Source organism: Cydia splendana, chromosome 20, assembly GCF_910591565.1.
Source record: "Cydia splendana chromosome 20, ilCydSple1.2, whole genome shotgun sequence".
In the NCBI taxonomy this organism is placed as follows: domain Eukaryota; kingdom Metazoa; phylum Arthropoda; class Insecta; order Lepidoptera; family Tortricidae; genus Cydia; species Cydia splendana.
Window position 1 is genome coordinate 11,093,884 of NC_085979.1, and position 14,653 is coordinate 11,108,536.

General features: G+C 39.0%; 1 protein-coding gene across 5 annotated transcripts in view; it reads right to left on the reverse strand.

The window, feature by feature from the left end:
• LOC134800704 (A disintegrin and metalloproteinase with thrombospondin motifs like) overlaps window positions 1-14,653 on the reverse strand; it is a 204,620-nt gene that overhangs the window by 28,965 nt on the left and 161,002 nt on the right. For all 5 annotated transcript variants that reach the window (XM_063773209.1, XM_063773205.1, XM_063773207.1 and 2 more), the window contains 2 exons: window positions 5,391-5,486; window positions 2,543-2,678 (listed from right to left, as the gene is read on the reverse strand). In XM_063773209.1, coding sequence (XP_063629279.1) covers window positions 2,543-2,678; window positions 5,391-5,486 — 232 coding nt within the window. The remainder of the gene's footprint in view (window positions 1-2,542; window positions 2,679-5,390; window positions 5,487-14,653) is intronic.

Below are 14,653 nucleotides of genomic sequence, written 5' to 3' on the forward strand. Positions count from 1 at the left end.
TTATGTTCCGGATCTCGGGAGTATACACCCATAAGTTCATGATCGGAATGTATATGGTTCATGAATATTTTAGTTAGTATTGTCTGTGGCCAAGGAAATCTGTTATTGGCCATAATCAGAGACCATAGATATTCAAATCATGAATTCACGTTCGAACTACCTGCAATGACCATCCGTAAAACGTACGAGGTGTAAAAATCAGGGGTCGGAAACCGGTATTTGCTCCATACAAAGATACCGTTATTATTAAGTTCTTTTTCGTTCTTTGGTTTATTATTTTATTTTTAATGGGACAACCTAATAATACGAAGTTGTTACCTAAATACATGATTCAGTCCTACGTAAAGAGTATTATACCAAGAGTAGGTGGTAATCACCAAGGGTACGGGTGCAAACGTGTTATGCATGGACGGCAGAAAAATCTGTGACAAATCCTGGAAACAGTACCTGGCGGAAAGGTGCGTAGAAAACTAACCGTCGTTGGAGCCTCTGTGGTGAACTTCTACAAGAAGTATAAAATATCGTATGGTATCGGTCTTCATAGTCTTTAAAAACTGTCTTACTTAAATCGTCTGTAAGAGAAACCCCGCACTAGCGTTATTTTAGCGTCGGCGTCTAGTCAGCGCTATGGGAAATGCCGTCGCGGCGCAGTTGCGCCAACATTGCGTCGAGCAGCAGCCATATATTTGGCTAGATGCTCGGGAGACTGGCGTGACCCTAATAGACTCAAATGCCAATGATGAGGGGTTTCTTACCTAGTGGCAGACCAGTATCTATCTGGGGGATCTTAATAGACTCACATGCCAATGATGAGGGGTTTCTTATCTAGTGGCAGACCAGTGTCTATCTGGGGGATCTTAATAGACTCAAATGCCAATGATGAGGGGTTTCTTACCTAGTGGCAGACAAGTGCCTATCTGGGGGACCCTAATAGACTCAAATGCTTAAAAATGATGAGGGGTTCTTTACCTAGTGGCAGACCAGTGTCTATCTGGGGGACCCTAATAGACTCAAATGCTTAAAAATTATGAGGGGTTCCTTACCTAGTGGCAGACAAGTGTCTATCTGGGGGACCCTAATAGACTCAAATGCTTAAAAATTATGAGGGGTTCCTTACCTAGTGGCAGACAAGTGTCTATCTGGGCACAGTACAAGAACAGTAGTGAATCTTCATAGAAATGTGGCGCTGCCGGCTTGAATGTGTGCGTGCGCGCCGGGCGCCGTGTACGCACGCGCTGCCACGCACACATTAGCATAATATACGGGGGAATACGGTGGCGGCAGTGTGGGCCGATTGTGATCGCGCGCATTCGAGTACGCTGCACGCCCGCTCGCATTTGACTGCTCTTACCGGCCTTAATTTTTTTGATCATGACTTCGAACAGAGGAAAAAAATATTGTAGTGTCTTTGGGTGTCACAATAACGACTCCTCAAACCCGGACTTGTCATTCTTCACAATACATTAATTACAGGAATTATGGTACAGATCGAAATTACTCATAGTCCCACCCGATGACTTCGTCGTGAATATAGGAAGGATGGAGAAGGTGTTTCGCAAAGCGTTTGAAAAGGACCACATCAACATTAAAATCGGCACGTCAATTTAGGAACAATTAAAAGACATAGAATACGATGCCCTGCCCATGCTTCCCTAAAACCTTTTTACTAATGTTATACGTAAGGATGAGAATTTACTTTCCTTTAACCGCTAACAGTAAAGCGTTCCGAACATGCAGAAACCGGAGGAACTTTTTTTCTGTATTGAATTTATAATTTTTTTAATAAATGCCATTTCCTAATGTAAATATTTAAAAAGCGTTTTATTTATACGTCATTTATGAATTGTTAGAACATTTCATTATATTATATAAATAGAAACCTAGTGTTACTCATAATACGCAAATAATATTTAACTAAAAATAAAAGTGACAACCCTAAGCACCAACGCAAGAGTAGGTAAATAACTTGCCGAGCGGCCTTAGATTCACTACTGTTCTTAGTGTACTGTGATCTGGGGGACCGTAATAGACTCAAATGCTTAAAAATTATGAGGGGTTCCTTACCTAGTGGCAGACAAGTGTCTATCTGGGGGACCCTAATAGACTCAAATGCTTAAAAATTATGAGGGGTTCCTTACCTAGTGGCAGACAAGTGTCTATCTGGGGGACCGTAATAGACTCAAATGCTTAAAAATTATGAGGGGTTCTTTACCTAGTGGTAGACAAGTGTCTATCTGGGGGACCCTAATAGACTTAAATGCTTAAAAAATATGAGGGGTTCCTTACCTAGGGGCTGTCCATAAATTACGTCATCGATTTTTGACGATTTTCGACCCCCCCCCCCCCCCTAACATCATCCAAATATCATGCTTCGAATGACCCCGTTTCCTCCTACGTCATGCTACCATCATCCGATGTCCAGACCCCCCCCCCCCCTAATTTGAAATGACGTAATTTATGAATAGCCCCCTAGTGGCAGACAAGTGTCTATCTGGGGGACCCTAATTGACTCAAATGCTAAAGATGATGAGGGGTTTCTTACCTAGTGGCAGGCCAGTGTCTATGGAGACCATGTCAGCCATGCTGGAGGGATCCAAGAACATCTCGTCGTCTTGAGCCGCAGTCGTCATAGAGTCGGCCACAGGTCGGATCACCAGCTCGTGCCCGATTGAACCTTCCTGAACACAAAACAAAAACTAAAACACATGACGAATTCGGTCATATTTATGGTAAAACTGCTGTCTGAGAGATTGTTCTGTGCTATAGATATATATGTATATATATTAGCGGGAGAGTTGAAGTTATAGATTACACAAACAACTCATAAATTATCAATTATGTAGAAAAACTGAATGAGAATCCTTGAATGGTGATAGTGAGTGACAGTGTTAGTAACCAAATCTAGAACTTTGTCAGGATTTCGGGAACTATTTAGGTAGGTTCAGTAAGTGTTCTTGGTAATAAAAAATATACATCTCTATTTCCAACAAAGACAAGAGGGTGGAAAGGTTTACTCAGTTTCTTCGAATAAAGGTTTTACGGCTAAGCCCGTTGTATGCTCGACTTGACGGAGACACTGACGAACTTCCAGATAATCTAAGATCTAACTAAATCTCGAGACCACGTCCAAGATTTAGGAGACATTATATTAAAGTCTACCACGTCATTGGGACGTGCTCTGAATGTAATGTCTACGTTGACATCATGTCTGGGTCGAATAATAATTTAGTTTTTACATGTGATATATTATGTTAATTAAGTAATTTCCTTGATGGGATTTCCCATTGATTTAATTTTAGACACATAGCAACACACGCTTTTGACGAATTTCCATAAAAACTTTGATTGTCCTATTCGTACCGATGGATGTCAATCTTGAATTGAGTTAATCAAAGTTAAAAATGGATTAAGGTGTGGTTTCCAATTCCAACCCATTGTTCATAACAATGAGTTTTTGAGATCTTATACAGGGTGGCCAAAAAATAAGTACATTCCCGTTGCCAGGGAATGTGGTTTTGGGATTATACTGAGCAATTTTTATGGGATCAACCCAGAAATCGCGAAATCTAGATTAAATTCTTGTATTTTTAGGGTAGTTGCAATTGCCCTATCTGAACTTATATACCTGATAATATCATAGTCTAATAAAACATGGTCTTCCATTCCTAGAGTGACACGGGCCTACGTCACAACAACATGGCCGCTATATATAGCGCTATCGCATATTATCATATAGCGCTGTCGCATGATGACGTAGGCCCGTGTCAGTTAGGTGACCTAGAAAAGACGGGAATGGAGTACCAGGCGGAGTATATTATTATACCATGGATAATATTAGAATATGCGTGTCATTGCACGAAGTTCGTTAAGGTGTTAGTGTAGTCACAGATCATAAAATGCTAGTAGTAGATAACGGCTTGCAACGGCTAAGAATGGCCAAGAATGTTATTTCAATAGCTGAGCGGGCACAGGCGAGTCAAAATTTAAAATGGATTAGTATTTTTGCACTTTTTATTGGAAATGTTGTTAGATATGAACAAATTAATCAAATTCATTAACCATCAATAGCATGTAAAATTTGATACTCCAGGGATTTATTGATCCTTTGACCAAGCAAAAAAAGTGTAACCGGGCATTTACCTACATTCCTAGAAATAAATTGTGCGAATGCGAATGTTTGCACGCTGGGGCCATCGGTTCACGAATATGTATATATATATATATATATATATATATATATATATAATTTGATCGCACGAATCTGTAAAACTACATGATCTTTCTGGATTCACGTCAACGTTCTTTGATGTGCATTTTTCGCATAATTCGCAAGCACAGTTCTACTAGGGCTTGTCCAAAAGTGTCTGTCTGTCTGTGGCATCCTAGCTCTCAAACGGATGGACCGATTACCATGCGGTTTTTATAACGTGAAAGCCAGTTCCTTGCGGTGGTCCTTAGTTATGTTTTGGTAAAAATTGATCCAGCAGTTTGAAGAGTATCAGCTGCTTTCCAAAATGATGTAAGGCATTTTTGGCATAAAATCGGGGGTTAAAGCTTCAATCAGTAAATACTTATACACTGGTTGTCCCAGGCATTCAACACAGCTGTTCAGTAAGCAGTAGCAACGACGCTTGCATTTGGAGTAAGGTCGCCTTACGCAACGTTCGTTCAGCGCTACAAGCGTTTGGCTATTGTTTCGTTATGACGGCTTAAAGAACTTATAACGCTATTGTTGGCTTAAACGATTGTAATAAAGCGTTAAGGGCATGAACGTGGATAAACTATTTAAATTAAACTAAAGAAGAAAGTCGTCCATCAGTAGTAGTAGATTTATCCAAATAAAACTGTCGATGGCGTGAAATGGCGCAGAATAGGTCAGAGTGGCGTTCTCTTTTTCAGAGGCCAAGATCCTTTTTGGGTCACTGAGCCAATGAATTAAGTAATATCTAAGTGTGCCCTATAAAGCTGGCCATAACACACTAGGGTATTTCTGCGCAGTTATGCCAACTGCACAGGTAAAACGTAGCGTATGTGGCATTCGACTGTGTGCAGTTTAACTGTAGAGGCAAAACTGCGCAGGCTTACCCTAGTGTGTATGGCCAGCTTTAAGGGTTTAACAAGACGCTTTAAAGCAGGGGTCTCCAAACTTTTTTACCTGAGGGCCATATTGCGCCTCAGAAACTTTCGCGCGGGGCACCGTCGGTATTTGCGGGGTAGGGTGTCTGGTTGCTGCTGTTAGGAACAGTTCCACTCTCAATGAATGCTGAACCCCTGGAGCCTGGCTCCCGCGGGCCGGACAGTGGGCACTCGCTTTGGGTGTCGGCGGGCCGGAATGGAACGCGTCGCGTGCCGGGATTTTGAGACCCCTGCTTTAAAGTAAAGACACTCACCACCATGAGTTTGCCGTGCTTTGGATGCCTCCTGATGAGGAGGGCCGCCCCGTTCTCCTCATCTTGGTACAAATCGCCGACTTCCTCCTCGCCTTCCTGTGAACAAGAAAAAAAAACTAAGAATGCTATAAAGAAAAACACACCTAGAAGGACCAATGATTTGTTGCCCGAGGGTCTTTGGCGCTTAAAACTGTTACGAGTTCGTTGTGATAATAACTCAACGAAGTACCTTAATATATTTATTTACTTTTTTAAGCTTGGATATCGCGGAGCCACTAGTTTCTTTGGACGGTATAATGTTAGAGACAGAACACCCCCATATTTGCGTCAGTATTTATACCGTAAAACCATCCAACTTGATTCCAAAAGCTCTCAATTTATGGTCAAAAATTAACTCGAATATCTTCGCTCTTCTTGAATATTTTCGATCTTTTGCTTTTAGGTGAAGGGAAACATCGTGAGGAAACCTGCATACATTTGCGAAAAAATTCAAAGGTGTATGTGTCCCCAATCCGCATTCGGCCCGCGTGGAAACTATAGTCCAAGCCCTCTCGAGAGTGAGAGGAGGCCTGTGCCCAGCAGTGGGACGTACATATACCTAGGCTGAAATATTATTTATTATTTTATATTATCTTCGCTCGGGTGTGGCTATTATTTGAATGTCGAAGTTCTATGGCTAACCATGTTTATAAATGCTTAATTATGCTTAATCACCACACCTTATAAAACAAAGTCCCCCGCCTCGTCTGTCTGTTTGTGTGTTTGTATGTTTGTTCGCGATAAACTCAAAAACTACTAAACGGATTTTCATGCGGTTTTCACCTATCAATAGAGTGATTCATGAGGAAGATTTAGGTATAATTTGTTAACCTGTGCCTAACCGGGGCGGGTCGCTAGTAATTTAATACAGTACCTATTCAACTCATCATTCATCATCATTTCAGCCTATATACGTCCCACTGCTGGGCACAGGCCTCCTCTCATGCGCGAGAGGGCTTGGGCTATAGTCCCCACGCTAGCCCAATGCGGATTGGGGACTTCACATACACCTTTGAATTTCTTCCCAGATGTATGCAGGTTTCCTCACGATGTTTTCCTTCACCGAAAAGCTAGTGGTAAATATCAAATGATATTTTGTACATAAGTTTCGAAAAACTCATTGGTACGAGCCAGGATTTGAACCCGCGACCTCCGGATTGAAAGTCAGACGTCATATCCACTCGGCCACCACTGCTCCCCTATTCAACTCACTATCGTAAATTAGAAAAATGGGACGTAAATTTCCTATATTGAACACTTTCTCGTCTAGCCTTACGACTACGCAGAATGATGCATTTAATGATTCCGTTTGGTCATTTCTTTCGAGTGCAACCGACCTTGCAGCGGGAGGAAGACTGATGAAGGCTGGTTACATTGCTATGCAGCTATTGCGATCATTATTGTACTGTCGGCGGCAAAACGTTTACATCGAAAGCAATGAAGTGACCTAATATGTGTGACCGGTGACCGTAGAGCTGGCAGCTTCCTCGCTCAACACATTAGTATTAGGCTACTCGAGAAACTGCAAACGGTGAAAAATAGAGATACAACCTACTCCTAAAAATACGTGTGATACCTCATTAGATTCGTCATGATGCCTAGAAAAATGTATTCGAAGCGTTATTATACAAAAAATATCAAAAGTTACAAACAAAAAAAGGGGGAAAAAAGTAAATATTTTTTATATCCCCAATATCTCAAAAGTATTAATATTTAAGAAACCAGAATTAATATTATAAAAGAGGAGGTATTTCCATTAAAACATTTCATACTTGCAGAACTGTATCTCCATTATTTACCTATACTTTTTATTCAACCCTGAACACAGCCCTCGGTGTTCAGCGTTGAATAAAAAGTATAAATAATGGAGATACAGTTCTGCAAGCGCCTCATTTTCGGGAAACGCGCGCATCGTGAAAAAGCGATTACGTAACATTAAATATAATTTTAAAGGTATTTAATATCCATAATTTTACCCCCTCTTAGTCCTGTTCAAGTCGGTGCAAAGTTAACTTATTAGGCGGACTCTAGACTCAAAAGAATTATAAAAACCTAGGTACTTTTGATAGTGACAGTACTGCATAAAATAATTCCGATCCAGTTGCATTCAGATACCAGACGAAAATATAAATTGCACACTCAAAACATTCTCAATTCAAACGGTCCTATTTTACAAAGGAAAATGATACACTTACGACTTTTGAAGAAAGGTGACAAAAATACCTTAAATGAGGAAGGTGAGTTTCAGAACTGGCGGAAGAAATGACGAGGCCAGAGATATTACAATTAAAACTACCGAAATGTTAATTAGCAGGAAACCAGTTGGAATCGTTTAACCTCTCCTCTGTGTATGATAAGATTGATAAGGAACCTGTACGGATATTATGGTCGTTTATGTCTACGTGACAGCATGATAAAATGGTGTCCGTCACTGTATATCCCGCGGTGTTAAAAAGTGACAGTTGTTTTATCACGTGAATAAAGCTATCCATAATTAATACGCCTGCTGCAGCGGTATCATGCATGGTCGCATTTTTATTCCATGCGTCACTTTCGCACTTATATAGGTATTTGTTAGAACGTGACAGGCATCGTGACAAATGATAAAGAACCGACCATATTAGCCCTACTGATCAAATTATTAGTCAACTTTTTGCGTTTTTCTCGAGAAAGTTCTTTTTCTGCTATACTTATTGGACGACCGAGGTATGAACCCACGATTTTGACCACAGTGTTAAATGACAGTTAATACATGGTTCATTTTGTAAAAACTATCCAAGACATGGATAAGACTTCGGCGTTTGATGTATCAATTGATGACGAATTTACAAGTGCGAAAAAGAGGCAACACGTCGAACGTGGTTTGTGGTAGCCCCTCTGTTTTGAACTGTTTATGGATTCGGGTGTATCCTTTACTTTTTATGAGGTCATATTTTAAGGTTAATACTTAAAATATGTCCTCTTAAGTGGATCAAAAAGAATATATTCTTAGAGCTTTTTTAAACAAAACTTTGCTCCCAAATGCGGAAATATAATAAACAAACTTAAAAATAACACCTCTTTTTTTGGGTCAGGGGTTAAAAATATAAAATTCTTAATAATACATTTCGGCAAAATTATTTTAGCACGGTTACGTCCACAAAACGTATACACGAATACAATGCGCACTTTTTTTAAACAATTACGTCTTTTAATAGGGAACAGCTGATCGTGGGAAGCGTGCTTGAATACAACCATTTCACTTGCGATTACGTGATAAACACGAACTCGTGCGCACGCCATACGTTACCACTCTAAATTCGACCTTAAATGAATAGCCACAAAGATCAAAATTAAAAAGGAACGATAAGCTGTTTGGTTATTAAGTATTAAGATTGCTAAAGGAAATTCAGTCTTATTAACACGATGTTTGTGGTTAAATGTGACAATGATTATACAAACAAATACGGTTTTTAATGCAATTAGGTTCTAAAATGTATGGTGAAGTGTTAAACTCGTTACGCACGATCGTAAAAACAATAGTTAAAGAATACGGCATTAAATCCGTTGATATTATGTATCTGTGTATGCATTTATATGTGTGTGCATGCCTGTTAACGTAAAATCAACTTAACTGCTTAAACCATAGGGTTTGTTTTCATTGTTGCGTAATATTTCGCACTTAAAGTGTTTAAAGATGCGTTTGTTGAAATATGTGATTAGCTTGCGCTACCGTCTTACCCAAGTGAAAAAAAGAGGGTAATGCTTAACATTGATGTCAAACGAATGGAGCAATAGTGAATAATCATCGTTGGAATGATTGATTATTTAGTTGTCGTGATTTGGGCATTCTTTCAAATCTTAATGACAGCCGCCGCCGACATGTGCCGCCGCCATACACGAGGCGTGGACAGGTAGGAATGATTCATATGAATGCATCTATTTCCATCTGTGCCCGGCGGGGACAAATGGGAATACACCGTTGATTAGACGCATTTCTTCAACCTGGTTTCGAATTTATCCCAAAGCGCCTAACTCCTAATTTTATAGCAAAGTAAATCAATTGAAGCGAATGCTCGCGGAAAGCAGCTACGGGAGGAATGGCGACGTGTCGTTAAACGAGTCGCTCAAAAGTCTACATAATCCACGACCACTCTGTCAAGAGTGTAACGAAGAAGAAGAAGAATAAACCAATTGAACCATGCATTTATTTGCTCCAAAGTTTTAGTCTTAAAAGTTTATACCTACCTAACTTCCGTCGCCTGACTTTACACGGATGATTTGATCACAGATGACGTACGATTGTATATGCGTGGCAATAAAATCGCCAGCGTGCCTTCCGCACCTCCGTAAGATCGGTATCAGAGCACGACTCAAGTAATGTCGAGTAATCTCCAGTGTTATAACGTCTGTTTTACGTGGAACTGTCACATTGCCAGAAAAAAATCCGTAAAAAATATTATAATAACAGCGCCATCTCTTTTACTAATTATACCTACATATATATAGAGATCTCGCCAAGAGTAGGTTACAGAATGAGATATGTATAGCAAGGCTAGCCTATAGAGCACAGTTAATACGATACTTAAATTTAAGTTTAAGATATCAATTTATATTCGTAATGTTGTTCTGGTTCTGCTAATGAATTTGTACATACATGGTTCCCCATAAGCCAACATCACGAGATATTCTGTAACTTATAGTTTTTTTACTTTATAAAAGTAGGAAAAGAATTGTCGTAGACACTACTTTTTTTAAAGTGGCTGGAGCCTGACGACCATTTCACTAAGTACTAATTTTAATTACTTATTCTAATTTTAAAGTACTAAAACTAAATCTAACTGCTATCTCTACATATATGAAGATTCACTGCATAGCCACTTTAGCCAGCAGTTTCTAACAAGATTGGTATCGCGGCACGACTCTAAGTAATGTCGACCCCGCTATCAGAGGGCCTACCGCGAACCCCGTTCGACGTGTTGCTTCTCTGTTCCACTTGTAAATTCATACGTAAGTGTGACAGGGAGGCAACATGTCGAACGTGCTTGGCGGTAGGCCCTCAGATGCTGGGCATTTTGCGTGCGTAAATGAACTGTTACACTTATAATCATACATCGTTATGGCGGGAGTAAAAACAAGCCTGTCAAAGAACACATGTAACAGAACGTCTGTTTTGTAGAAGTGGAATATTCTGCCTACATAGTTAAACCTCTAAGATGTTCTTCATACCTAGCATAAAGTTTTCGCTGGAAAAGGTCAATTTAACTCGTATTTCACTATGTATACGCATACCTATAAATCAACGTGTCAACTTGAAAAACAAGTCACCAATGTATTTAATTATTTATATCAGTATTTACTTCTTAAAGTATTGTATATGATTTTAGTAAAGGATGACCAAAATTTTATCTAAATTCGATTCTGCTATATATTTTGAACACATAGGTAGATATAAACGTTACTCGATAGGAATGTCCCTTCTGTTATTATTTATTTGTCATAATCTTTCGTTGTTGCTCCCGCGATAACGATGTATGCGTATAATTTAATACCTGGGAGATCGAGCTTTGGTCTGAAAACATATAAAAACTCAAAAATGCGCGTTTTGCCACAGATAAGACCTAGCTAGATCGATTTATCGCCCCCGAAAACCCCCATATAGCAAATTTCAACGAAATCGTTAGAGCCGTTTCCGAGATCCCCGAAATATATATATATAAATAAATATACAAGAATTGCTCGTTTAAAGGTATTACATGTATTATTACTAATATTAGATTTCTTTTATTTCATGGCTTTCTCAAATAAACGAAATTCATCTCAATTTAGGTACTAGGTAAGTATACAACAAGGTACAAGTTCAAAATTCAAAATTATGAAGTCCTGAATCCACGTTGAGCATTTGGGTATAGCCCAAACCCTTTTGGATATATGCCCAGCAGTGGGACATAAAAGCAAAAGCCTATAGCTGTCTCATCAGGTATATAAAACTGTGACTGCATTATATGCTAATTAAATAATTAAACCAATGCATTATGACCGGTGACTCATCGGGAAGTGAATATAATTGTCTTCTCAATCATTGATGACTTTAGATATTTGCATTTTCTATGTATTATAATTGCTTGATAAAACATAGACTTTAACAGTTTAAGAAGCCATTAAAATAATTTATGATCATATAATGCATCTTATAACATGTAACAAATAGGATATATAACTAGACTCCGTCAGGTAGCGAGACCAAGCCCGCAATTTTGAAAAAAAAAACTCTATGATGTTTAAGAAACCATAGAGGGGCACAGCCGGAAAGACATGCGAATGCATACTTGCCCCAGCTGAAAACGAACCTTTTTTTAAATACCACGTCGGTGGCAAACAAGCATACGGCCCGCCTGATGGTAAGCAGTCACCGTAGCCTATGGACGCCTGCGTTTGCGTTTGCTCTGTCCATAAATAAGTATTTTTTTAATTCGGTCCAGCTGTCTTGGAGTAATCTGGGAATATACTTTAAAACTAAATTTCGAATGACCCCATAAACGGCTCTTAAAGATCTTTCTATAGTCTATTAAAATAATGTTAAAAGATGAGCATAAAACGTGACCTGTCACGTGACCCATCTTAGTCGTAAATAGTCGCCAGGACAACAATTTGCATCAGATATTTCATGATTAAGTCAGACGATAGGTATCTTAATAAATTACATATTTACAAAGACAGGTTGATTAAAATGGCTGTTAATATTCACACAAAGACGCGTGCGCACGTACGCGTACGCATTGTTCAGAGCGTACTCCCATCTCGAATATGACCCTAAAACGAACTGCAACTTCAGATAAGGCTTTAAGACTGCATAATGTGACAGAAGATACATACTTTTTAAACAGAAACTTCATGCCTCCGATAGTCATCATGTAGTCATTTATAAAAATTGAACCATTACCAAAGTACGAGTCGTTCTTGATGCATCTTGCATAAACGAGAGTGGAATTTCGCTAAACTTATTCATGATAGAACCTACTTTGCAGTTGGATTAGCGACACCGTATATGTATTGTGTCTCTACGCATTAGACAAATCCGTACATCTAAAGGTCGGAAATGAACTTGTAATCACTCTGGTGTTGCGGGCGGCGGTAATCGCTTACCATCAGGCGATCCGTCTGCTCGTTTACCTCCTTTATCATAAAAACACACTGGCGTGCCTCATCACTGTTGATTCTCCATCGAATTTAACACAAAAAGAGCACACTAGATGGCGATGCGTGTTTATTTCTGCGCTTGAGTGGTGTCAAAGTGCAGCTATTTACAATATTTACTACAATCGGGAGTACGTATGGAGATTGCAGTCTTTATCATTTAATTGTCTCTGTCCATATCGTAATGAATAACGTTTTAATATAAAAGGAAATAATTTATTGGAAAATCTTGTGTTCATTGACGTCATAGACGTAAAAATAAACATATATAAGAATAAGAGGACATTTATGAAAAAAACCTTTTATTTGTACTACTAAGTCCAGCAGGCCTATTAAGGATGGCTTTATCCACGTCACAAAATATCCGTCTCTTTTAACAGAGCGCGATTGAAAGTGACGGATACCGTATTATCATGCTGTCACGTAGACAAGAACGACCATAATCCGTACTGGTATCTTTATGATAATTTTAGAAATACTAGGACCCCGGACCTCAAATGAACTCCATACCAAATTTCATCTCAATCGGTTCTACCGTTTAAGAGTGGAGAGGTACCTAACAGACAGACATACAGAGTTATATTCGCATTTATAATAATATCTGGGAGACCGAGCTTTGCTCGGAAAACATATAAAAACTCAAAAATGCGCGTTTTCATCGAAATCGTTAGAGTCGTTTCCGAGATCCCCGATATATATAAAAAAAAAGAATGGCTCGTTTAAAGATATTAGATTAGATTAGCAGGGAGGGATAACCTCCTAAGTGTAAGGCCTGATAGGACGCTCGAAGCGGAGCGTTCGGCGGGGCGTGCAGCGTGGCGTCGGGCTCACAAGTGATTTGAGCAGCGCGCACTAAGGCCGCTCCTATACGTTTGCATTTGTTTAACATGCACGCCGCACGCCCCGCCCCGCTGCACGCTCAACTCGAGCGTCCACTCAGGCCTTACATTAAGGCTGAAATTTCAAGTTTAGAAGTCGGTTAAAAACAAATGACGGTTACAAACTTTAATCCATTCACAAAAATCCCATACAGTTGGGGCACGTGTTAGGTACATGGAATAAAAGTGTCCTCATTATTATAAAAAGGTTATTTGACTACCAAATTCGTTTTATGTGTGTTTGGCCAATCGCGAGTCGCCGCGTCTATTATTTTATAACTATCGTGGAGGTTTTCTAGAGGCAAATGGTATCGAATTTTATCACTACTACTCGTAATGCCTATAGGTATTATAAATGTGAAAATCACTCTGTCTGTCTCTCTATTACCTCTTCACGCTTAATCCGTTGAAAAGATTTAGATAGAATACAGACAGACGTTGGGCCAATTTTGTTTTTTTAGGTTTTTTTAATTTTTTACGTAGTTTTAGTTTAGTCTCTTTAGTTCTTAGTTTAATTTATTTTTGTTAGTCATGATTTTCTTTTAGGATTACTTGTAAATTAACTTACTATAAACAAATATCTCAATCTGAAATAGATTATTAATACCTTAAAGAAATACAATATTTTGATGAAATATGATATGGAGATAATTTGAGGCCCGAGGAAGGACAGCTAAGATAATTTTTATATCAATCATCATCAACATCATCATCCCACGAAAACGAAGGCACAGGCAGAAACCATTTTTAACATATATGTCTGTATCCCTGTATGTAAATTATTTTTAAACCTTATTGTACAGTCACCTGCAATAATATGTTACACAACGAAGGCCGCTAAAATATGAGACACGCTCTTATGGCTCTACAAATAAGATCGTGTCAGATATTTTTGCGGCCTTCGTTGTGTAACATATTATTGCAGGTGACTGTACAAAGCATGAGTGCAAATAGTTAAGAAATTAATTTTATCTCATTGTGAAAGTTTATGATCGAAACCCTCTAGTAAGCAACATCAACGCGTGCTTGAAAAAATAATTGTGCCAACAGACCAATTCGAACGAACACTGATATCAGAATTACATTTAACTGATGTCATTCGGTTTTCATGCATTTTGCTCGTACTTGTCGGTAAATAAAGGTAATAAAATAAATTCTTGATAGAGTTGT